The following is a 27,024-nucleotide window of genomic DNA, read 5'->3' on the forward strand; positions in this document are numbered from 1 at the left end:
TTATCAAATGGTGCGGGTTTTTCGCAACCCAATAATCCTGATATATTGGGTAGTGGTGATTAATATCTAGCGGTGCTAGGATTGCTATTATGTTGAAACGTGCGCGAGGTGAGTCTCGTTTGATAATGTCCTCAAGAGGAGCTCGAACAAGGTTTTATTATTCAGAAAACTGGCCAGTTGGAGTTTTATTACTCTATGAATAATAAATAAATATTTCTTGCTAAGTCCACTCTTGGAATTAATAAGATATTAATTAATTAAGTCCATAGCAGATATTAATTAATTAATGGACATTTATATCTTAAGCGCGGGAAATAAATTATAAAAGTGGAAACCCGGATTACTTGTAATTTCGGATTTGGATGGGGAGAGTTCAATATTACTTCTGTAGTGGCTGCTCGTAATATTCCAATATAAGCTTGTATTAAATTGTGGGTTCAATTTAATTAGTAAAAAGCTAATTGGGCGAGCCCATATCCAAAACCTTCCATAGATCCCTGTCTGGGCCCATAAGGAACTTAATATAAATAGGAGAATAAAGGAGACAGAAAGAACACAATTTTCATTATTGTATTTTTCAAAAATTTCAGCTCCCCAGCTGTAGGAATTTTCGAATTCCTCTCCTATTCCAAAAAGGATTTCTTCTGTCTTCTTTATTTAAGTCCTGGTATTCTAATAAGATCAGCCCACACTGATATTGGAGTACAGTTCGGGAACCAGAGAGAAGATCCGTGGTCTAGTATTGAAGATCATCACGTGGAGAAGGCGCAAGCAATCGTCGATTCTTTGGAGAATCAAATCGGTAACTCTAAACCGTAGAATTCATGTTTAGGATTTACTTTCTATGAGCATGAATTATTTGCGTTCTAGCATGCAATTATCTGTTTAACATGTGAATTGATTAATCGCATAATCGGTCAAATAGATCCTTATCTGATTTATTTGTTTTGTACAAGTCTTCCGCTGTGCAAGGGGCTCCAAACCCCAGCAGTATGCATCCCGGGATGCAGCACGGTATGCATCCCGGGATGCAGGGGGTGCAGGGGTCACCGGGAGGGGACACGGTATATCGGCCCTCGCTTGATTTTTTGACGGCTTCGTCTCACACGTCGACCCCGGTGGAGACGCAGTTCTCTGGCGATGACCTTCTGTCATTGCATGATATGGGGATCGATCTCGGGGAAGATGATACTCCCGTTCCAGCGACGCGAACCGCGCCGAAGAAGAAGACGAGGGGGGAGGGGAAGGGCAAGGCGGTCGGCGAGTCATCGCAGCCCGCTGCCACTGGCCGGAGGAAGTGGACGGAGGATGAGTACGCCGGGGTGGCCAAGGGGTGGTTGGAGGTGTGCGACGATCCGCTGGTTGCGAACAGGTCGTCAACATGTGGGCGAAGATCAGAGCTGCCTATAAGAGGCACTGCCCGCACGGGAAGGACTTCAGCAACGAGGAGGTCCGGAAGGGGTGGGAGCGCACCAGGGCCGCGGTGGGCCGTTTTGCGAATTTGTACGCCAACGCCCTCCGTCAGCTCAGAAGTGGGCAGAATGAGGACGACGCCCGGAGGATAGCCGCGAGTCAGTTCCCCTTGGAGGGGAAGTATAAGGAGTTCACCTTCTGGGAGTGCTTCTTGTTATTGAAGGACTCTGAGAAGTTCCGGGCGGGGTGCGACGCTGGGTGGCCGAAGAAGCAGCGACTGAACTATAGCGGCGACTACAGCGGCAGCAGTGGTGGATCCCACGACCTCCCCCCGGATGCTGAGGAGTTTCCATCCCCTCCTTCATTTACTGGTCGCCCCCGCCCGGTTGGACAGAAGCGGGCGCAGCGGGCTGCGAGGGGCGAATCCCCCCTATCGCCCCGCGAGGTCCAGTCCTCCGCCCTCCCACCCGCCCCACTCGAGTACACTCTCCATTCGCATAACCAAACGCGGGCTCAGATGTTCCAGGTCTTCCAAGAGTGGAAGAACGCCACTGACCCCACGGAGAAGAGGTTTCTTCACGAGATGCTCGAGAGCATGCGTGTGATTTAGAGATCGCGAGGACACGGCTGGGGGTTCCGACGTGGGCTCAGATACCACGGGTGGCGGCAGCGGCGGCGGCGACGACGAGGACGAAGACGACGGCGATGAGGAGTAGAGAGTGGCGGGGCTCGTGTGTTGAAGCCCTTTTTTAAAAAAAAAAATCATGTACTTTTTTTTTAAAATCTTTGTATTTTTTTTAATGGAATGGATTATTTTTCCCATATATGTGTCGTAAATTTAATTCCGCATTTTAATCATAAATTTAATTCCGTTAATGTAGTATTTTTTGAATTATTTTTATTGCGGCTGGCCTATGGCTGACCTAAATCTGATATGGCATTACTGACATGGCAGGGGAGAGAATGACTGATCTATAGCTGGCCTATGGCTGACCTAAGCACCATTACAGATGCTTTATATTAGTGGAGTACTATCTATTCTATAAAGCTTTTAAGTGTTTCTTATTATAAAGCATAACAAGCTAATTTCCCAATACAGAAAACGGAAGGAGATAAAAACACCCCCAAATTCCAGGGAGAAATCCACCCAAAAATTAACCCATGAATTTCCAGAAAGCAATGATCTTTAGAAGATTTTTGTCAAATTGTTGGTTGAAACCCCTCCAATATCACTCATTTATCAACGCCAACCACCAAATTCGACGCTTTTCGGCTTATCCCAGATTTGATTTCAGCTGTATACGTGAGCCCGATGAAGCCGTCCATCAGTTCCGAGATATGATGAGAATGCAGCCGCCCCCTTCTGTAATTGATTTTAACAAGTTATTGAGTGTTGTAGTGAAGATGCACCAATACTCACTCGCCCTCCACCTTTTCGACGAAATGCTTCAAAGGGGTGCTCCTATAAGTCACTACACGTTGAGTATTGCGATCGATTGCTTCTGCCGATTGAAAAGTCCTGATCTTGGGTTTTCAATTTTAGGCATTTTCTTCAAACGTGGATACGAGCCTAATGTGGTAACCTTTACCACTCTCATCAAAGGGCTTTTATTGGTGGGAAGGATCCCAGAGGCAGCAAAGCTATGTTGGAAGTTGTCTGCGGAGCAGCTCTGCAATCCCAATGAACAAACATATAGTACTATGATTAACGGGTTATGCAAAGCCGGAGGTACTCTTGAGGCGCTTGAATTGCTTCATCGATTGGAAAAAGATAGGTGCAAACTTAATGTTTATGCTTACAACATAATTATTGATGCTCTGTGCAAAGATAGTAAGGTAGATGCAGCTCTTCGACTTTTCTCCTCCTTGGGTGATAAGGGGATTTCACCGGATGTTGTGACATATAGTACTGTAATTGAGGGGTTATGCAATCATGGAAGAGGGAATGAGGCAGAAGCCATCTTGAGGAGGATGATATCGAATAAGGTCTTCCCCAATGTGGTCACTTGTACTATTTTTATAGATGCTCTGTGCCGAGAGGGAAGGATGGAAGAGGCCGAGCATATGTTGGTAACTAGTATGAAGCAAATTGATGTCCAACCTGACATTTTCGCATACAATGCATTGATGAATGGATATTGTTTGCTAGGACAAATGGCAAAAGCTAGAAACATTTTCCAACTAGCAGTGAAATCGAGCATCAAGCATAATGTTAGAAGCTACAATATTTTGATGAATGGGTATTGCAAGCTGGGACGAATTGATGAAGTTTGTCATCTTTTTACCTTGATTCTCACGAAAGGATTGAAGCACGATGTGGTTTCTTATAGCATAATGCTAGAGGCTTTAATTTTAGAAGGCCGATGTGAAGAGGGCTTGAAGTTGCTGAAAGAGATGGAAGCTCTACAAGTGCACCCTAATGTATTGACTTACAATATCTTGTTAGGTGGCTTGTGCAGGGCTCATCGTATTGATGAAGCATTTTCCATGTTGCATACCATGGAAAGCAAAGGCGTCATTCCAGACATAGTAACTTACAATATCCTCATTGATGGATTGTGCAAAGATGGTAAACTCAGACGGGCAAAGGATGTGTTTGTCGAGCTTCCTTCCAAAAATTTGCAGCCTGATGTCGTAACATGTACAATTCTTGTTGGTGCAATTTGTAAAGAAGGTCGGATAGATGAGGCTATGGATTTGATGACGCAAATGGTGAACAATGGCTGTTTGCCTGATGTTGTCACATATATAATCCTTATTGGGGCACTTTGCGAAGAAGGACGGATAGGAGAGGCTAAGGATATGATGATGCAAATGGTGAACGAAGGTTGTTTGCCCAATAATGAGATGTACAATGTTTTCGTTCAACGACTTCTCAAATGGAACAAGATGGACGATGCAATTCTGGTATTGAAAGAGATGATTGCAAGAGGGGGATGTACAATTTGCGCCACCACTATTTCGATGTTGAGTGAACCTCTGCGAAGGGAAGGTAATGAAAGTGTTCTATTTGATATGGTTATGAAACTTTTGCCAAAGAAGGTGTAGGCTAATCTAGTATAGACATAGACAAGAAGCTAGAGAGAGATATGCATAAATTGATTGAAATCCATAGTGGTCCATTCTAAAACCAATTGGTGATATGACGAAGGACTCATTAGCCTTATATAGGGATTTTTGTTCTCTTTGATGTGGATATTGTTATGGTTATTCTTGAACCTCCAAGTTAAACCTTGAAGGGAATGTACTTGTTTTTCCAGATTGGTTGGACCAACCATCTATGAAATTGGCCTTAGTTTAAAGTTCAGATATATTGTTGGTTCAGTGTGTTGGTTCAGTCATTTTTGTTTCATTTGCTAACATAAATCATATTTCTAGTAATTGTTTTTTATATAATTATATTTACAATACTGTTATGATAATATAATCGGGTCATAGTGAAAATACTAAAAATGATCAATAATATGGAGAATTATACAAACAAAATAAAAGATCGCCCAGAAAATAACATTAGACCTTATTTCTTAATTGGCCCATATTTGGGCCTCAAAAGAGAAAAAATTATCAGTGTTTTTAACCATTGATGTTACCTGGATAGTGAACATATAGCACATCATAAGCACCAAAAGTGGAAGTGTTGATGGAGAGCTCTTTGCTCCAGAACTTTTTGTAAATCGAGAAGGCGGTAGCAGATGTGAATGCCTCGGATAGAGGTACTAAATTGATGAGTACAGTGGTTTTCTGTAGCTCTGTGTCGGCTGCATCTGCTCCCATTATATGAACTTGGGATTGATTTAACGCGACTGCCTCAGCGATGTGCTCACCAAGCTCGGACACCATTGGGAAAAATGCATACAGAGAGATGCTGAATTGGAGCCTGACTTGAATAGGCCAAACACAGGCACACATTGCTCCGGGTGGTGTGAATGTCAGCGGCTCAGTGCACGTGACAGATACACATCCTACAAGATCGATAACGAGTAAATCTCTTTTTTTCTTGTTTTGTCAAGAAAGAGAAGATCTTAGCAAGAAAAACAGATACATTTATTGGGAGGAGGAGGTGGGAGTGCCATACTGCAGGGGAGCTCGTTGGAGAAACAGTAGGCGAATGGGACGGCCCTTGTAGACGAAGGCGAAGATTTGGTATAAATAGGAACCATTTTCAGATTGAAAGATGTGTGATGTGGAAACTGACCTTTTAAATGATTGTGTGGAAATGCAGGCAAAGGAAGAGGCCCTTTCCAGTTCCACCTGACCGAGAATGCAGACGGCCCTGCACAAAAACAACGGGTGATCATCAAAAGAATCAAAGAAAAGAGGGGCGCTCGGAGCAGCCAGGCTCTAGCCTTGTTGAGGTGCAAGCGAAATGTGATGGACTTCTTTCCTTAAATGGTGTTTGTGATGAGATGAAACTGGCAACGAACACGAGGATTCTATGCTGGGAGATGGCGCGGAAGGCGCATCTGCATTGCTGAAGGAGCTCAATATTTTTTTCTCAGAGCAGAAATGGACAATGTATTAATTTCCTAACCTCTACTTGATGGATTATGCAGAGGTGGTTGAGCATGAAGGGTTTTGGGATGAGGAACTGCATTGAGAAATTTCATTAACTAACAGCGACTCAAACGAGAAACGAGGAGAGGCGAACCGTGGCGTACCGTTTAGTTGAACTAGAAATCGGTTTCTGCCTCCATAGACACTAAGATCAAGAGCCCATTTAGATGATGGGAAATCAAGACCTGCTAAAATGTGTTAGAGAAAAGCTTAAAAACAGCATAATACTATATCTTATTGACAAATCAACTCTTCTCTAAATGTTAAGTCTACTTAAACTAATGCAACACATTGATCAAACAGTTAAACAAGCTCAAGGAAAAAAGAAGATTCTTGCTGAACTTACAGAGCACATCATAAACTAACTACTAAAAGGAAGCATCTGAACAATCAAGAATAAGCTTCTCTAACATCATTATTAGCATAGTTTTTACCAAAAAAAATAAAAAATTTCATGGATATAAACTCTGATACAACTAAAACAAAATAGGCCATTTACCTGTAGATTCTTGAAACAAGAAAGTGCAGAGAATCACAAAGCTCAACTGCAGCATTTTATATTGTGGAATGTATTTATTCATTGAAGTATATAAATTGAATAATAGAATGGTGGGATCCTTGAATAGTGTAAGAGCATGGATGTGGTGTTGTACTCTTGCGGAAGAACTAGTCTAAATGGCTATTTTGATATTTCAGTTAAATGTGTTTTTTTTTTCTGTTTTATCTATAAGTCAAATTTAGTTTTACTATTTCCAAATATTTCCATATTTGTTTTACTAAAAACTTACTTACTCAATAGTCAATATATATTGATTTAGATGTGGAATAGAGTATTAGATAACTTAAGACTATTAAACAGGGTAGTGTTAAAGAAAATAACTAAGTTATAGTGCATAACCAAATAACTAAATTTGAAGATCATTTTCAGATACTCATTAGATTATTTTTAATCGATTTCGTTTCTAACATGGGGCCAATTTTTAGATCAATTTTGTTTTTACGAATTCACACTTTTTAAAATAAACTAGCGTCGCCCACGTGGGATGCACATGCATGATCCATTTTTTTATATTTAAACTTATTTTATACTGAAAAATAATTTTATAAATTCATAACAATATGATTGTATGAAATCTGAAATCATAAATATATAAAATAAAAACAATTATTAAAAAATATAAAATCAAACAAAGAAAAATAATAATATATTATTTCAAGTTCTAACATCACAAATTTATACAATAGCAATTTATTGTACCAATAAAAACTCATATAACCAAATAAGTTTATAAACTAAAAATTGCACACAAATCACATATCATTTAAATCACTTTTAGATCTATACTACAAAAGATCAATCACAAACACATGTAAATAAAAATAATGTATAAAGATAATATTAGAAGATAGCCAAATCGTTCAAAATCATCAACAAAAATACAGCAAAATAGCATGGAATATACAATCGATATCAATACGCATGCATTTAGCCGGAAGGAAAAAAAAAAAAAAAAAACTGGTTGCATACCCTAATAGAATACCCCGTATCGCCTACTTTCCGTGTAGCTGCCAAATATTCAAAATATCGATTCCAAGGCCCATTAATATATTTCCCACCATGTCTCAAACCTATTGTTTAGTACTTATTGAATTTACCTTTTATTCCTTCCACAATAATAAATGTAGTATAAATGTATGTATATATGTTTATTCTAGCACTGTGTTATAAATGATATCGAAATATGATATACTACTATAGTACTACAAAGAAAAATAGAAACTTTTATAATATAAATTGCTATATGTGATTTACCATGTATGATTAGGGACCTAAGAGCATCCACAATAGCGAACAGAGGATGGACTAACCGATTTTTATTTTTTTCTATTGCACATTGTGGGAAGATATTAAAGACCTTGCAGCGCCAATTTGATCGCATTAGCCTGCAAAAATGAAAGAAACATCGTTGTGAACCCGAACCAACCATGCCACGACTGAATCATGGAAATGCAAAGGGAGAAACCCAAAAAATTCTTATGAAACCGCATTACCTGCTCATCAGTAATTCTACGCAGAGGCAAAACATCTCCAATGACAACATACCCTTCCTTGCTCTGAGGAGCTCTCAACGTTGAAATCAGCTATGCCAAGGAACGTTGAAGGAACCCGAACAACCTTGGAAGACGAATAATGTCCTGCAAGATGGCATAAAAAATATATCAACCATCAAATAATAAAACCAAATAATCACATTAATTTATTTTACGATTTTTTTTGGAAATCATTGTCCACTTAAATGTTTGAATTGTATAGAACCTATTAAATCTAAATCACAGTTACTAAAAGTCCATAAAGTTAATTGGTTAGTGGGTAAGTGACAATGAATGTCATTAGTGGGTGGTTAATCATGAAAAAAATGAAGAGTCGTTTATTAATGTTTTATTTAGGTTACATAACACGATATTTAAATTTAATAGTAATAATATTAGAAAAATCTTTTTATATATGACATTCATATAATTATTTCAAAATTCCTCTTTTATATATTTATAGATAGATAGATTGATTGATTAATCGGTATCTAAAAATGATCTTCCTATTTTTAATTAAATACATATATTTTTAATTTAATAACGTTGACTTTAATTATATATTAGTAGAGTTTAGCTCTTTTTTTCCCCTGCCCCATTAATTAATTATAGCATAGTAGATTTGATCTATTCAACATTGATATCTAAATATGCGTAAAACTGCAACTGTTCAAAGAGAACAATTATGGAAAGCTAAACAATCCCAGATTCCCGGATTTCAAGCAAAAGGAGAAATCCACCCAAATTAACCCAATAATTTCCAGAAAGCAATGATCTTCAGAAGATTTTGTTCACATCGTTGGTTGAAACCCCTCCAATATCACTCATTCATCAACGCCAGCCACCAAATTCGATGCTTTTCGGCTTATACCCAATTTGATTTCACCTGTATAAGTGATCCTAATGATGCCGTTGATCGAATCCGGAATATGATGAGAATGCAGCCTCCCCCTTCTGTTATTGATTTCACCAAGTTATTGAGTGCTGTGGTCAAGATGCGTGAATTCTCTCTCGCCCTTCATCTGTTCGACGAAATGCTTCAAAGGTGTGCTCCTGTAAATCACTACACCTTGAGTATTGCGATTGACTGCTTCTGCCGACTGAAAAGACCTGATTTTGGGTTTGCGATTTTAGGCATTTTCTTCAAACGTGGATACGAACCTAATGTGGTAACTTTTACCACTCTCATCAAAGGGCTTTTATTGGTCAGAAGGATCCCAGAGGCAGCAAAGCTATGTTGGAAGTTGTCTGCTGAGCAGCTCTGCAATCCCAATCAACATACATACAGTACTATGCTTAATGGGTTATGCAAAGCTGGAGGTACCCTTGAGGCGCTTGAATTGCTTCGTCGATTAGAAAAAGATAGGTGCAAACTTAATGTTTATGCTTACAGCATAGTTATTGATGCCCTATGCAAAGACAGTAAGGTGGAGGAAGCTCTTCGACTTTTCTCCTCCTTAAGTGATAAGGGGATTTCACCGGATGTTGTGACATATAATACTGTAATTGAGGGGTTATGCAATCATGGAAGAGGGAATGAGGCAGAAGCCATCTTGAGGAGGATGATATCGAATAAGGTCTTCCCCAATGTGGTCACTTGTACTATTTTTATAGATGCTCTGTGTCGAGAGGGAAGGATGGAAGAGGCCGAGCATATGTTGGTAACTAGTATGAAGCAAATTGATGTCCAACCTGACATTTTCGCATACACTGCATTGATGAATGGATATTGTTTGCTAGGACAAATGGCAAAAGCTAGAAACATTTTCCAACTAGCAGTGAAATCTGGCATCAAGCATAATGTTACAAGCTATAATAGTTTGATGAACGGGTACTGTAAAGTGGGACAATTTGATGAAGTTTATCGCTTATTTACCTTGATTCGTAGGAAAGGGTTAGAGTGCAATGTGATTTCTTATAACATAATGCTAGAGGCCTTAATTTATGAAGGCCGGTGTGAAGAGGGCTTCAAGTTGCTGAAGGGGATGGAAGCTCTACAAGTGCATCCTAATATATTGACTTACAATATCTTGTTATGTGGCTTGTGCAGTGCTCATCGTATTGACGAAGCATTTTCCATGTTGCATACCATGGAAAACAAAGGCGTCATTCCAGACATAGTAACTTATAATACCCTCATTGATGGATTGTGCAAAGATGGTAAACTCAGACGGGCAAAGGATGTGTTTGTCGAGCTTCCTTTCAAAAATTTGCAGCCTAATGTCGTAACATGTACAATTCTTGTTGGTGCAATTTGTAAAGAAGGTCGGATACAAGAGGCTATGGATTTGATGATGCAAATGGTGAACAATGGCTGTTTGCCTGATGTTGTCACATATACAATCCTTATTGGGGCACTTTGCGAAGTAGGACGGATAAGAGAGGCTAAGGATTTGATGATGCAAATGGCGAACGAAGGTTGTTTGCCCAATAGTGAGACTTACAATGTTTTTGTACAAGGTCTTCTCAAATGGAACAAGATGGACGATGCAATTCTTGTATTGGAAGAGATGATTGCAAGAGGAGGATGTACAGTTTGTGCCACCACTATTTCAATGTTGAGAGAACCTCTGCGAAGGGAAGGTAACGAAAGTGTTTTATTTGATATGGTTATGAAACTTTTACCAAAGAAGGTGTAGGCTAATCTAGTATAGGCATAGACAAGAAGCTAGAGAGAGATGCATAAATTGATAGAAATTCCTAGAGTTTCATTCTAAAACCGATTGGTGATACGAGGAGCGACTCATTATACTTATATAGGGATTTAGTTCTCTTTGATGTGGATATTGGTAATAATTATTCTTGAACCTCCAAGTTAAACCTTGAAGGGATTGGACTTGTTTTTCTAGATTGGTAGAACCAACCATCTATGAAATTGGTCTTAGTTTAAAGTTCAGAGATATACTGTTGGTTCAGTCATCTTTTTTAAAGTTTCTATATTGCTAGTTCAGTAAAATTTGGTTCACCGTCGGCGACATGCTCCAATACCGCAATAGAAATACATAGATTTCCATTCTAAAACCAACTGGTTGTAAGAGGAATAGCCCATTAAACTTATATAGGGATTTTACTTATCTCTCACAGTGGAACATTATTATAGATATTTTTGTTTCATTTGCTAACATAAATCATATTTCTAGTAAATGTTTTTATATAAATATATTTACAATACTGTTTTGTTATATTTAATCGGGTTATAGTACAAATACTAAAAATGATCAATAATATGGAGAATTATACAAACAAAATAAAAGATCGCCCAGAAAATAACATTAGACCTTATTTCTTAATAAGCCCATAATTGGGCCTCAATGTACTCCCTCCGTCCAAAGGAAGATGACACCTTTCTTGGGCGGCACGAGATTTTATGTAACTTTATTTTGTGTGTTAAATGGAGAGAGTATAGTAAGAGAGAAGATATAAAGTAGAGATAAAAGGGTTTCCATTTTAAGTAATGTGTCATCTTGGTTGGTACAAACCAAAAAGGAAAGTGAGTCATCTTTAATGGGACGAAGAGAGTATAAAAGTAGCCTATTTTGAGGTCCAATAGTTTGAAATACTTGAAAGCATATTTAAGTTGGTTACAAAAAATATTCCCAAAATTTATTAATCATACACCATTCATCATTTACTTGAAAGTAATTCTTTCGTGCCACTATAAGTGAGTCGTGTTTATTTTTAGGTTGTCCTAATATAACTGAGTTGCTTTTTTTTTGTAATAAATAGACAATGCATTTACTTTTGCATATATTATTATTTCTCCACTTAGCTTACCAAATTATATTTTCTTAAATATTGTGTATAAAAGAGTGTTTCACTTATAGTACCGCAGATAGAATAATTTTTTTCATTTTATATGTTTATAAAAATTAGACTCTTTACATGTTATTGATATTATCCGACAACGTATTTCACATAATATATTATTTAATTTATTATTTTTATAAAATAGTCTACCATTTTTTCCACTGGCAATTCGTTTTAAGTCATTATCATTAATTACACTATATTTAATACTTATTACACTATTCTCTTTTATTCCGCAATAGCGGACGTCAGCACGGACTAGCCATAGGCTAGTGAGAAGGGCGTGGCGGACGTCCGTTATTGCATAAGGCTAACGCGACGGACGTCCCGGAGACGGTCATCCGCGGACAATAGGTGTTAGCCGATTTCTAGCCTATCGTTGTCCGCCTATTGCGCGGCAAGTGATAGACTAACTGATAATATACAAACAAAATAAATGATAGCATGGAAAATAAATTAGCCCATTATTGGGCCTCAATGTATAAAAGTAGCCTATTTTGAGGTCCAATAGTTTGAAATACTTGAAAGCATATTTAAGTTGGTCACAAAAAATATTCCCAAAATTTATTGATCATTCATCATTTATTTTAAAGTACTTCCATACCACTATAACAGAGTTGTTTTTTTTAACAAAAAGACTATATATTTACTCTTGCATAATTTATTCTTTCTGCACTTAACTTACTAAAGTATCATTTTTCTTACATTTTGTGCATAAAAATTAGTCTAAAAATTAGTCTCTTTATGTCACGACCCAACTTTGCTAATTATAGCAAGGTTCGATATACTGTGACTGTGGTTGATATTAAGAAGGTGGGTTGAGTACGAAAAGAAGGATTTAATGGTCGAACTTTCTGTCTATAGAGTATAAACGACGAATACATGAATAGAATGGTTAGATCGAAATGACTCGAGTCGGTGACCATACAATATACTGGCTAGTTATCAGAGTATTTAGAGACAAAAAGGGATTTCTCTTGTTTCAATGCACAGCGAAAGGAACTGAACGCGGTTCCATGTATGAAGCACGAACCTCTGAGAGTATTGAATGGAAATATAGGTAGGTCTGGTTTAATTAGCACCCTCCACTCCATCACAGCTCAACCTGCACATTTAGAAATACATGCAGGGCTGAGTACAAAGGTACTCAGTGCACACGTTGTCAAAATCTACAATATATATAAAAACAAATATTGCCAAGCCATCATACAAGTAATACTCGGGGTTTTTCTGAAAAAGACCCAAGCTTACTAAATTCTTTTACTTTAAAAAGTTGATTGTTCTGTAATTCGCCATATCTGAACTTTCCTTCTTGTGCCGGGAAAGTGGCCACTTTCCACGAGCACCTGACCGGCCAACCCTCTCGATGACACACGGTCCACGTGCACAGTAGTCCGAATAGGGACTCTCCCCTTGCTGGGACCCGAATTTGATTTCTCATCACTTTATTTGGCATAGCACATTCGGTATAACCAAATAGACAGGCATCATACATAAAACAAAACATTTAAGGCATGACAACATTATTTTCATAATTAATCATTATAAAATGATACTTTATATTTTTATCCGTTGTAGGATAGGAAAGTGCACCTCGTACGCTTCTTTTTCCGCATGACAATATTAACTCACTTGGAGTTAAATTCCTTGCGATGGATCTTGTCCAATAAAAGATAATAACTATTTAGCTTCAAAGAAATAACAATAGCGGATGATATGCTCTTCAGATATGCATCCTACTTTCCTTCTCTCTTTCATAAACTCATTCACTTTAATTAAATTCGAAGATTTAGTCATTGGTATTAATTAATCGAGAGATTAATTAATTAAATAAACTTGAAGATTTACTTGAGAAAAACATACAAACTCACCTACTTAAATTAATTCAAGAGAATTTATCTCAAGCAATTAATTTAATCTTAACATTACAATTAATAAATCCCAAAGGAAGAATTGATAAACTTTAGTTCAAAAATCTCTCTAAACTATTTAACCCATCAAGCACAAAATATTACACATAAAATTATGGACCGAGCCACTTTTCTTTTAAACTTGGAAAAAGGCCCAGAACCAAGGAGCATAATCATTAGTTCTAGTACATACTGAGTCAAACTAGGCTCCATATACGTAACTTATTTCTTATCATCATTTATCTTTATTCTCTTTCTAACTCTCTCTCTTCTCTTTCTTTTTCTTTTCTAAAATTTCGCCACACAAGATACAACCTAGAGTTTTTTCACGATCGGGAATCTAAAAAGTATCCGATCGTCACGAAATTTTAACTGAAGGTAGAAGACTCATAAAGCATCATTCTTACCGAAGGAGATCAAATTTTAACGGGTAGATTTTCTAGAAATAATTTCGGAAGTGGCTGTCGGTTTCTACAGTAGCAGCGTTGGTTTTCTATACGATCGGGGGTTCAAACGTTGTCTGATCGTTCTGAAATTTTAAAAGAAGGTAAAAAACTCTCTAATTTCACTTTGACCGAAGTAAACTTTATTTTAACGATTAGATTTTCTATTATAAGTTTTCGAAGTGACTGCTAAATCAAGAGGTTGATTCCCAAATTGAAACATGTTACGAGATTTTCTAGTTTCTTGAATGAAACAAATATGACGTATTTGGTAAAAAGGAGAGCATGCTTGGTTATGATTTTATGTTCTATATGATTTATTGCTAACATGACATGTTTAATGGAATCATGCTAAAAAGATGAAAAGGTTTAATTGGATATTTGAGAAAATTACCTTAAAATGAACAAGTTTTGTTTAAATGAACCTACTTGAAATTCTCCTTCTTGAAGAATGCTTGCGTGCAAACTTGCTAGGAAAGGTGGAAAACTTTTCTGTCTACTTGCTTAAAATTTTGGGTGAAAAGAGATTTAGGTGTGTAGGATTTTGGTAGGAAGAAATCTGAGAGTGCGTCGAAGAAGCGTTAAACAGGATTTTGGTGTGTGTAGTAAAGCTATGCCTCGGTGAAATTATGAAACTGAAATTTTTCACAACTCTCCTTCCTTATACTAATTTCTGCCGACATTCGCGTGAAATGAAAATAATTGAAAGCTTTTAATTCAACGCTCTTCCTGATTTTGGAGATATGTCTCCCTTGATTTAAATTCTTGTCTGCAGATTTTGCAGAAAATGATGACTCACCTTTACATGCACATATATACATATACACTTAAATTATAAAACGTGATGTATATACTTATGTGATGACTTCGTGTCGTTTTCAGTGAATAGTGTCGCACTATTCACATGTTGACTATGGTTAACTTGTCCTATCGTTTGTAGGAAGTTGGGGTTTCCTGAAGATAGGATACTAGCTTTGCGAAGAAGCTTTACCTCATTTATTAGTACATTTCTCATTGAAGAGAAATGACTATATTTTGTATATGGACATTTAATATCCATCTGATTTATAATCGGACAATTATTTTATCACTTTATGTATCTTCTTGCACATCAAAGTTCTTGATCAAAATTATTTTCTCATTGGCGTTTAACTATCAATTAAAACCCATCAAAGATTTATACAAAGAAACATAGGAGTTCAAAATACTACTTGCTTTAAGTATTTTTTTTTTACTCTATACACGTTTAAGGGCGTTAATTTGAGCGGGACATTACACTTTACATTTTATTGATATTATCCTACAACATATTTCACATAATATATTAATTAATTATTATTTTTTAAAAATAGTTTACCATTTTTTCCGCTGGCAATTTGTTGCAAGTCATAATAATGTTAGGCCTATTTTTTAGAGTACTAAAATGGATAAAAATAATTGTAATTAGTTAATGCAAATAATTACTCTTATCCAATGACAGAACTATCAGTAATGCTACAGTAATTGACACACTTTTACATAATCATTTTGATGTTGAATAAATAAAAAATAGATATAAAAATTACGAAAAATAATCACTCTAATTTTTCACTAACACATAACTTAGCATTAGTCTACATGGCTAATGTGATAATTCATTTCAATTTATTGTTTTCTCTTTTATAGTTAAAAGTCATGTTTTTTTAGTTTTACTATTTCCAAATATTGCTAAAAGAGTGAAGGTTACTCAAGAGTCAAGACCATTAATACTGGTAAGAATAAAAATAATAATATAATAATAAACTTTTTACTCAAGAGTCAAGACCATTAAAGAAACTGAAAGTATATAAAAAAAAACACCCCCAAATTCAAAAGATTTTAAGCAGAAAGAGAAAGCCGCCCAAATTAACCCAATAATTTCCAGAAAGCAATGATCTTCAGAAGATTTTTGTCAAATTGTTGGTTGAAACCCCTCCAATATCACTCATTTATCAACGCCAGCCCCCAAATTCGACGCTTTTCGGCCTATCCCAGATTTGATTTCAGCTGTGTACGTGAGCCCGATGATGCCATCGATCAATTCCGGAATATGATGAGAATGCAGCCGCCCCCTTCTGTTATTAATATCAACAAGTTATTGAGTGCTGTGGTGAAGATGCACCAATACCCAGTCGCCCTCCACCTGTTCGACGAAATGCTTCAAACGGGTGCTCCTGTAGATCACTACACCTTGAATATTGCAATCGATTGCTTCTGCCGATTGAAAAGACCTGATTTTGGGTTTGCGATTTTAGGCATTTTCTTCAAACGTGGTTACGAGCCTGATGTGGTAACTTTTAACACACTCATCAAAGGGCTTTTATTGGTGGGAAGGATCCCAGAGGCAGCAAAGCTATGTTGGAAGTTGTCTGCGTTGCAGCTCTGCAATCCCGATGAACAAACATATAGTACTATGATTAACGGGTTATGCAAAGCCGGAGGTACTCTTGAGGCGCTTGAATTGCTTCATCGATTGGAAAAAGATAGGTGCAAACTTAATGTTTATGCTTACAACATAATTATTGATGCTCTGTGCAAAGATAGTAAGGTGGAGGAAGCTCTTCGACTTTTCTCCTCCTTGGGTGATAAGGGGATTTCACCAAATGTTGTGACATATAGTACTGTAATTGAGGGGTTATGCAATCATGGAAGAGGGAATGAGGCAGAAGCCATCTTGAGGAGGATGATATCGAATAAGGTCTTCCCCAATGTGGTCACTTGTACTATTTTTATAGATGCTCTGTGCCGAGAGGGAAGGATGGAAGAGGCCGAGCATATGTTGGTAACTAGTATGAAGCAAATTGATGTCCAACCTGACATTTTCGCATACACTGCATTGATGAATGGATATTGTTTGTTAGGACAAATGGCACAAGCTAGAAACATTTTCCAACTAGCAGTGAAATCGGGCATCAAGCATAATGTTAGAAGCTACACTAGTTTGATGAACGGGTACTGTAAAGTGGGACAAGTTGATGAAGTTTATCGCCTTTTTACCTTGATTCGCAGGAAAGGGTTAGAGTGCAATGTGATTTCTTATAACATAATGCTAGAGGCCTTAATTTTTGAAGGCCGATGTGAAGAGGGCTTGAAGTTGCTGGAAGAGATGGAAGCTCTACAAGTTTATCCAACTGTATTGACTTACAATATGTTGTTAGGTGGCTTGTGCAGTGCTCATCGTATTGATGAAGCATTTTCCGTGTTGCATACCATGGAAAACAAAGGCGTCATTCCAGACATAGTAACTTATAATATCCTCATTGGTGGATTGTGCAAAGATGGTAAACTCAAACGGGCAAAGGATGTGTTTGACGAGCTTCCTTCCAAAAATTTGCAGCCTGATGTCGTAACATGCACAATTCTTGTTGGTGCAATTTGTAAAGAAGGTCGGATAGAAGAGGCTAAGGATGTGATGATGCAAATGGTGAACGAAGGTTGTTTGCCCAACAGTAAGACTTACAATGTTTTTGTTCAAGGGCTTCTCAAATGGAACAAGATGGACGATGCAATTCTGGTATTGAAAGAGATGATTGCAAGAGGGGGATGTACAATTTGCGCCACCACTATTTCGATGTTGAGTGAACCTCTGCGAAGGGAAGGTAATGAAAGTGTTCTATTTGATATGGTTATGAAACTTTTGCCAAAGAAGGTGTAGGCTAATCTAGTATAGACATAGACAAGAAGCTAGAGAGAGATATGCATAAATTGGTAATATGAGGAGGGATTCATTAGCCTTATATAGGGATTATAGTTCTCTTTGATGTGGATATTGTTATGGTTATTCTTGAACCTCAAGTTAAACCTTGAAGGGATTGTACTTGTTTTTCCAGATTGGTTGGACTCATCTATGAAATTGGCCTTAGTTTGAAGTTCAGATATATTGTTGGTTCAGTGTGTTGGTTCAGTCATTTTTATTTCATTTGCTAACATAAATCATATTTCTAGTAATTGTTTTTCATATAAATATATTTACAATACTGTTTTGATAATATAATCGGGTCATAGTGCAAATACTAAAAATGATCAATAATATGGAGAATTATACAAACAAAATAAAAGATCTCCCAGAAAATAACATTAGATCTTATTTCTTAATTAGCCCATATTTGGGCCTCAAAAGAGAAAAAATGATCAGTGTTTTTAACCATTTATGTTACCTGGATAGTGAACATATAGCACATCATAAGCACCAAAAGTGGAAGTGTTGATGGAGAGCTCTTTGTTCCAGAACTTTTGGTAAATTGAGAAGGCGGTAGCAGATGTGAACGCCTTGGATAAAGGTACCAAATTGATGAGTACAGTGGTATTCTGTAGCTCTGGATCTGCTGCGTCTGCTCCCAATATACGAACTTGAGATTGATTCAACGCGACAGCCTCAGCGATTTGCTCACCAAGCTCGGACACCATTGGGAAAAATGCATGCATAGAGAGAGGCTGAATTGGAGCCTGACTTGAATAGGCTAAACACAGGCACATGTTGCTCCGGGTGGTGTGAATGTCAGCGGCTCTGTGCACGTGACAGATGCACATCCTACAAGATCGATAACAAATATAACTCTCTTTTTTCCTGTTTTGTCGAGGAAGAGAAGATTTGATCAAGAAAAACAGGTACCTTTATCGGAGGAGGAGGTGGGAGTATAATTGGTAATGGTGGTAGAGATTTCATGTTGCTCACTGCAGGGGAGCTCGTTGGAGATACAGTAGGCGAAGATTTAGTATAAATCGGAACCATTTTTAGATTGAAAGATGTGTGATGGAAACTGACCTTTTAAATTATTGTGTGGAATTGCAGGCAAGGAAGAGGCCCTTTCCAACTCCACCTTACTGGAGATGCAGACGGCCCTGCACAAAAACAACAAGCGTTCATCAAAACATAAAGAATCAAAGACAAGACAGGCACTTGGATCATCCAGGCTCTAACCTTGGTGTGGTGCAAGTGAAATGTGATGGACTTTTTTCCTTAAATGGTGCTTGTGATGAGATGAGGCGGGAAACGAAGGCGCGGGTTCTGAACTAGAAGACAGCGCGGAAGGCGCATCCGCATTCTGAAATCGGTTTCTGCTTCCATAGAAACCAAGATCAAGATCCCATTTAGGTGATGGGAAATCAAGACCTACTAAAATGTGTTAGAAGAAAGCTTATAAACAGCAAAATAAGCTTAAAGCCTAATAAAATTTTAGGATTAAATCCAAAAATCTGTCAACATAGTTATCTGTCTGATCAAACAGTATAACAAGTTCAAGGATAAAAAGATAGTAAGGTGGACGAAGCTCTTTGACTTTTCTCCTCCTTGGGTGATAAGGGGATTTCACCGGATGCTATGATATATAGTACTATAATTGAGGGGTTACGCAATCATAGAAAAGGGAATGAGGCTGAAGACATTTTGAGGAAGATGATATCGAATAGGGTCTGCCCCGATGTGGTTACTTGTATTATTTTTATAGATGCTCTATTCCAAGAGGGAAGGATGGAAGAGGCTGAGCATATGTTGGTAACTATGAAGCAAATTGATGTCCAACCTGACATTTTCGCATACACTGCATTGATGAATGGATATTGTTTGCTAGGACAAATGGCAAAGCTAGAAACATTTTCCTACCAGCAGAGAAATCGGGCATCAAGCATGATGTTAGAAGCTACAATACTTTAATGAACGGGTATTGCAAAGTGGGACGAGTTGAAAAGTTTGTCGTCTTTTTACCTTGATTTGCACGAAAGGGTTGGAGCGCAGTGTGGTTTCTTATAACATAATGCTTGAGGCCTTATTTTGTGAAGGCCGATGTGAAGAGGGCTTCAAGTTGCTGAAAGAAATGGAAGCATTTTCCATGTTGCATACCATGGAAAAGAAAGGCGTCATTCCAGACACAGTAACTTATAATATCCTCATTGATGGATTGTGCAAAGATGGTAACTCAGACGGGCAAATGATGTGTTTGACGAGCTTCCTTCCAAAAATTTGCTGCCTAATCTTGTTGGTGCAATTTGTAAAGAAGGGCGGATGGGAGAGGCTAAGGATATGATGATGCAAATGGTGAACGAAGGTTGTTTGCCCAATAGTGAGACATACAATGGTTTCGTTCAAGGTCTTATCAAATGGAACAAGATGGACGATGCGATGCTTGTATTGAAAGAGATGATTGCAAGTTGGGGATGCACACTTGGCGCCACCACTGTTTCGATGTTGAGTGAACCTTTGTGAAGGGAAGGTAATGAAAGTGTTCTATTTGATATGGTTATGAAACTTTTACCAAAGAAGGTGTAGGCTAATTTTGTAGAAATCATAAATGATATTTCTAAGAAATGTTTTTTATTATATTGTTTTGTTATATTTAGTGATCGCCTAGAAAATACTAACATTTACCTTATTCTTTAGATCCAATAGAAGGAAATACACTTGAAAGCATATTCAACTTGGTCACATAAAGTATTCCCCAGATATTTTAATTATATATCTTCCATTATCTAAAAATAGTAGTAATTTTTTTTTTATCATTTTGTATGTTCATGAAAATTAATCTCTATACATTTATAGATGTTATCATGCAACATATTTCACAAAAAATACTTTTTAAAAATGGTCTACCCTTTTTTCCAAGCGCAGTCCATTTTAAAATCATTATCATTACTTAAACTACTTTTAAAATTGATAAAAATGATTTTGGTATATGCAAATAACTCTTACTCAATTATACAATAACAGAACTATCACTATTGCTTCATTAATTGTGTGCAAGAAGAATATAAGAAAGTGATAATGAAGGCTCACTCTCACACGTGGTTTAGGAAGCAAGAACAGAGAAAATTCGATGCATCAATCAATACAAATATTTAAGCTATAGTCCAATGAATATAGTGGGTGAGATACATATATCAATTTTAGGTTCACTATTGCAATATTCTATTTACATCGACTTACCTCTGAAATAAAGTATCCTTCGAATAATAATAAATCGATGGTTCAATATTTATGATGTGCCACAATTTTGCATGGTTGAAACGAAATACAAATAAATTTTTTTTATAATGATGCTACAAAATTTGGATTTTGGTACATAATATTTGGTGCAAAAGTGAAACTATTGGGTACTCAAACATTATATTTGATCTCACGAATTATTCCTAAATGAATACTCCTATAATAATGAGCCATAGCAATCAAACAACAATATTATATTTAGTTCAAGAAATTAGACCTTAAAACTTAATCCCATAGCTATCTATCTAACTAAAACATTTAATAAAACATTTACTGAACATAATCTCATGTAGATAATCACGTAATAATAAGTCATATTTAAACGACATCTGATGGTAATTAATTGTAATTAAGTAGTACTATCAGCTAAGGCCATCCACAACGCTATCTCTTATCCGTCTCTTAACCGTCTCATCTCTTCACTATTCATGGGCCTCACTGTACTTTTCAACTCATCTATTAACTAAGAGACAACACCTGCAACCCTCCATCTCTTAACCATCTCTTAACTATTCATTCAATTTCATTTTTTATTTTTAATTCCAACAAATTCAATTAATAAAAACACACTTCATTAAAATAAAATAAATATTACAACTTAAAAGCCTAAAAATAGAAAAAAAACACATAATTTAAAATCCTAAAAAATAAAAAAAGTACATAATTTAAAATCCTAAAAAATAAAAAAACTACTCCGCTGGCGAATCATCATCCCCCGAAGTCGGCGGTACAACTATACCAAGTTGAGCTCTCATATACTCAATTCCGGCCATATGGGCTGCAACTTGGCCAGGATTCATTTTTGAGAGGTTCGTCATCGTGACGACTAGGTACATGGACATTAGGGTGTGCGAGCTCGTGCCCGTGTCGGAGCCTGAGCCCTCGCCCCCGCCTGGCTTGGTCCGCCGCGGCCTATCCCTCTCGCTCTCGCTCTCCCCCTGGCTCTAGCCGCCTTCGCCGCCTTGGTCCCTTGCGGCCGACATCGTGCACCGGACGAAGACCCCCCTGCATCATCGGTTGGCGTGCTCTCATGTGAGGTGTTGTCTTCGCCGCCATCACTAGACGAGTAGTGGCCACGCGCCGTGCGCTTCGTGCGTTTTGAGCCCGACTCGACACCGCCAGCCCACTTGTCAAGGTGGTGGACTTGCGACCAAACATCGACAAGCTTGAAATCTTTGCCGACGTCATCTTTGAAGACCCGCAACGCCGCTCTCAGAATGTCGGCTCCACTGGCTCCGCTCTGATAATTCGCCTCTTCTCCCCTGTATATCGCGCAAAATTTTTTGACATCTTTGTCGCTTCGCTCCCAATGACTGCGGAGCATCTTCACGTTGCGGGGAACGGTATTCGTCGGTCTTCGTGCGTTGTAAACTTCGGTGACTTTTAGCCAAAAACACTTGTGGATTTGTTGATTCCCGACGACAGGATCGTACGAGACGCTGATCCAAGCGTCGTACAGAGCCAATGTCTCGGCTTGGCTGTATGCATGACGGCTGCCGTCTCCACCAGCCTCTGCAGCCGCTGCCTCCTCTTCCTCTTCGGCATTGACGCCGAGACTGAGGTTGATCCTGCCGGAGCCGGAGCCGGAGCCTCCGCCAATTGGCCAGTCGGGCAAACTGCGTTCAGGCGCCAAAAAATTCTCCGGAATTTGGGATAATCCCGGCGATTGTCCGTACCTCTAGGTGGGGGAGGGACGATAGTATGCATCCACATCAAAATGTGGTGTTTGGTACGCCAGCGAGGTGGTCGAGCCTTGGGTGCTCGGCGACGAACCGGGAGTACCCAAACAGTTGTACATGCTCGTCCAATCGTCGAACGAGTTCAAGTCGAACCCGACGGAGCGTCGCTACCGGAGCCGCCACCGCTGGAGTTTCCATCGCCGGACATTTTTTTAACAATTTGAGAGTAGTGTTTGTGTGTAAAATGGAAGAGGAATGAGGATGAGAGTTGTGTTTGTGTGTAAAATGGTGAATGGAGTATGAAGTATATTTATAGAAGAATTAAAAAAAAAATTGAAAATTCGACCGTTTGGTCCTAACGGTCATTTGACCGTTTGAATTTTTTTTTTTATTAAATTCGAATTTTTCGAATTTATAAATAAAAAAAAAATTATTACGTCATAATTACGACGCCCACTCGCGGGCCGGCGAGTGGGCGTCACGCAACGCTCCAGCGCGCGCCACGTGGGCGCGTGCGTCGTCTCGCCAGCTCGAGGCCGGCCTCGCCGGGTCGCGTCGCGCGACGAGTTGTCTCGTCTCGTCGAGACGAGACCGAGCCAAAATCGAGCCCGCGTTGCTGCGGATGCTGTAATTAGTGTCTCACACCCAATCTCACACTATAAATTTGGATTCCTTTAAAATACTCTACACTCTCTCCTATTTATACCTATACATACAACCAATATTATAATTATATATTTTTTGCCTTATTTCGCGAGCCCGATCGAGAAGGATTAATCTGATTCTATCGAGGACGGATTCGGAACACATGTGCTCTAACAAAAAAAATTGTAATTATATACTCCCTATGTCCCATTATAAATGAAACGTTTTTCTTTTTCGGTTGTCTCATTAAAAATGAAACGTTTAATAGAAATAACTTTATCTCTCTCTATTTTACTTTCTCTTCTTTATCTCACAAAACAATACATATGTAAAATCTTGTGCCGAAAAAGCAAACGTTTCATATTTATTGGAACGGATGGAGTATATACATTCTTTTAAAAAAAAAAAAAAAAAAAACAGAATTCAGAGAGAGTGAAAAGATGGACGACAGAATGCATCCATCAGCGAAGCCAGCTGCCGCGAACGGCGATGCCACTCCAGCGAACAAGGCGCAGCTCTACAACTCCACGCGCCCGGCCTACCGCCCGCAGGCGCCGCCGAAGCGCGGCCGCCGCCGACGCAGCTGCTGCTGCTCGTGCTGCCTCTGGTCGACTCTCACCATTCTCATCCTCCTCCTCCTCGCCGCCATCGCCGCCGCCGCCTTCTACGTCCTCTACCGCCCCCATCGCCCCTCCTTCGCCGTCAATTCGCTCCACCTCTCCCGATTCAACCTCACCGGCACCTCCCTCGCCTCCTCCTTCAACCTCTCCATCACCGCGCGCAATCCTAACAAAAAAATCACCTTCTTCTACGACGCGATCTCGGTCAAATTCATCTCCGGCGACCTCGACATCGCCGGCGGATCCTTCGCCGCCTTCACTCAGGCGAAGAGGAACGTCACGACGCTCAGAAGCGCCGTTTCGAGCTCCGGAGACCAAATCGCCGACGGATCCGACGCCTCGCAGCTGAAATCAAGCCTCAAAAACAAAATCCTGCCGCTGAAGATTCAGCTGGATACGAAATTGAAGGCCAAAATTGGGGGAATTAAAACGAAGAATCTCAAAATTAGGGTTACCTGCGACGGAATTAAAATCCTGATCCCCGGCGGCGAAACGGCGTCGTCGGCGACGACTTCGCACGTGAAATGCAAGGTCGATCCAAGGATCAAAATTATCAAATGGACTGTTTGAGCAGAATTTTTGAATAAGGTGTGATTTTTTTTAGGATTTTTTTTTCTATTTAATTATGCTAAATTTTTTTGGATTTGGTAAATTATTATGTTAATTATATTAGAATTTATATCCCTTCGTCCCACTTTAAGAGTCCCGATTTACTATTTTTGGGTGTTCTACTGTAGGAGTCCCGGTTGGAATATTCCATAATTGGTAATAGGTCTCACATTCCACTTACCGAAAACCACTCACATTTTATTAAAAAAACTAATATATAAAAGTAGACTCACATTCCAATATTTTTTTTCACCAGCTTTTCTTTGTATTTTTTAAAACCGTGCCGAACTCAATCGGGACTCCTAAAGTGGGACGGAAGCGTATATACTTAGTTATATTTGATGTATGCGGTTAATATTTACCTTTAAATTGGCGTTAATTGTGGGATAATGAATTATTAAACTAATATAGGAATTTGTGATATTAATTGCTGAATCAATTTGTATCTATCATTGAAATAATAATTCGAAGAGTAGTGATTTAGAGACATAATGTCTCCAAGCCATAATACCCTTATGTCACTTTGACATAGCTATATTTTATATTGTGACTAATTTACCCTAATATCATATTAAATGAATATGTATCTAGTTAAGGAAAATCAAATCAAATTAAATACATTTATCTAAATGCATGTTCATTAATTAGAGATAAACTTGAATTATGCATAAAGTTATAAATGGATTTCAGAAAAAATCATATGTATATATATATATCCTTTTGCCATGTTAATTAATACGTATTTTAAAAAATAATATTAAATTAGATTATAAATTTATGATTATAGTAGTATTAATTTAAACACCATATAACAAAAATATTTTATTTAATTATAAAATAATTTGATAACTTAATATAGAATTACTATATTTTACTATATGAAAAAATAAAAATTACTAAAAATTAAAACATTTCTTTTTCAAATTTTAATTTATAATAAAATAATATAGTTATTATGATGAAGTATTTTTTTGTGTTATCATATTTTTGTGTTATTTTCTATAGTCTTTGTTACATCAAATAATTTTTTATTTTAATTGACTAGTACTAGTAAGACTCTGTCACTCAAATTAAAAAATTTAAAAAAATTAAAATTTTGGAACAAATAACTAAAATCAAAACCACAAACCCAGTAAGTATAAATTATACTACTCCATCATATATTTATTTAATTTTTTGTTAATATAGTGAATATACAAGAACTCTAATATTTTTTTAAAAAAGAGAGAAAATATTAACTATATATCTTTAGAATATTAAATATTACATGAATTAAAAATATGTAATTATTTTTTAATTGAGATCAACTCAAAGTTTTACAAATTAAGAACTTAAAAGAGAGAATATGTAACTATATATCATATATCATTAACTATATATATCTTTAGAATATTAAGTATTACGTGAATTAAGAATATGTAACTAGGTAACTATATATCATATATCAAATTCTAATTTGTTACAAAATATAGTGAATTGGGTCAATAACACTAATATTTTATATAAAAATTAGAAAAAATATAGTATTAATTATATATCTCTAAAATATTAAATAGATGAGTTAAAACATGTGATTTTTTTTAATCGAGCTTCAATGCAATGTTCCAAAAGTTAATAATTAAGAATTCAAGTAAACTTTTTGCATCTATAGTAAATTTAAATTTTTATAAAGAAATTATTATGAATAAAACGTAACAAAAAAGAATAAATTTATCAATATTGAAGATTATTTCAATTTAATTGTAAAGTAACCATCAATAAGTTTATCAATATTTTGATTAATTATTAGTTTACTAAAATGAGACAAAAACAATTTAATACTTCATTGTGCTTATTATTTTTTAGTAATTATTTTATTATCTCACATAAAGTTAATAAAGTCTAGTTTGATATGCATTTTATTCATCAATAAAATATACTATTAATTTAATAAAATTATAAAAATATGTCTTTAAATAAATGTAACAAAAATGAGAAATACTATTAAAAAAATCATGCGTCAATATATGTAGGTCCCACATTGTCAAAACAAAACTATACATGCATGATTAGTTCTATTTCTTTAAATAAGTGTATTTAATAAGCTAATTAATTTAAGGGTAATAAAGTATATACACAAAATATAAATTTCTTTTAAAATAAAATTCAATGCACAATTACTATTTAAACCCCATTGTCACATTGACATTATGTCTCTAAAACATTTTTGTAATTCGAAATTGACTTTACTCGAGTAAATGTTGGAGATCAGATTTC

General features: G+C 37.1%; 4 protein-coding genes and 1 pseudogene across 5 annotated transcripts; all 5 read left to right on the forward strand.

The window, feature by feature from the left end:
* The first annotated feature begins 2,554 nt into the window (after window positions 1-2,554).
* Window positions 2,555-6,165, forward strand: LOC148923932 (uncharacterized). 2 transcript variants are annotated; one of them, XR_016132517.1, is made up of 3 exons: window positions 2,555-4,405; window positions 5,012-5,556; window positions 5,636-6,165. XR_016132517.1 is itself a non-coding variant. In XM_089060437.1 (1 exon), exon 1 carries the CDS (start codon window positions 2,575-2,577, stop codon window positions 4,459-4,461), a length of 1,887 nt encoding a protein of 628 aa, XP_088916563.1. In that variant the 5' UTR covers window positions 2,555-2,574; the 3' UTR covers window positions 4,462-4,737. The 2 variants fall into 2 exon arrangements, 1 of the variants encoding a protein (XP_088916563.1); XM_089060437.1 differs by lacking the exons at window positions 5,012-5,556; window positions 5,636-6,165 and having other exon boundaries at window positions 2,555-4,737.
* Window positions 6,166-8,731: 2,566 nt separating this feature from the next.
* Window positions 8,732-11,014, forward strand: LOC125204432 (uncharacterized). Its single transcript, XM_048103097.2, has one exon. It carries the CDS (start codon window positions 8,829-8,831, stop codon window positions 10,695-10,697), a length of 1,869 nt encoding a protein of 622 aa, XP_047959054.2. The 5' UTR covers window positions 8,732-8,828; the 3' UTR covers window positions 10,698-11,014.
* A 5,052-nt stretch (window positions 11,015-16,066) lies between these two features.
* Window positions 16,067-18,105, forward strand: LOC148923933 (uncharacterized). Its single transcript, XM_089060438.1, has one exon. It carries the CDS (start codon window positions 16,128-16,130, stop codon window positions 17,889-17,891), a length of 1,764 nt encoding a protein of 587 aa, XP_088916564.1. The 5' UTR covers window positions 16,067-16,127; the 3' UTR covers window positions 17,892-18,105.
* Window positions 18,106-18,900: 795 nt separating this feature from the next.
* Window positions 18,901-20,615, forward strand: LOC125206956 (uncharacterized; annotated as a pseudogene).
* A 3,358-nt stretch (window positions 20,616-23,973) lies between these two features.
* LOC148923934 (NDR1/HIN1-like protein 13) lies at window positions 23,974-24,887 on the forward strand. Its single transcript, XM_089060543.1, has one exon. It carries the CDS (start codon window positions 23,980-23,982, stop codon window positions 24,727-24,729), a length of 750 nt encoding a protein of 249 aa, XP_088916669.1. The 5' UTR covers window positions 23,974-23,979; the 3' UTR covers window positions 24,730-24,887.
* The last annotated feature ends 2,137 nt before the right edge of the window (window positions 24,888-27,024 follow it).

This window comes from Salvia hispanica, chromosome 6 (genome assembly GCF_029641045.1).
Source record: "Salvia hispanica isolate PSC_SH4W2 chromosome 6, Shi_PSC_v1, whole genome shotgun sequence".
Classification (NCBI taxonomy): Eukaryota; Viridiplantae; Streptophyta; class Magnoliopsida; order Lamiales; family Lamiaceae; genus Salvia; species Salvia hispanica.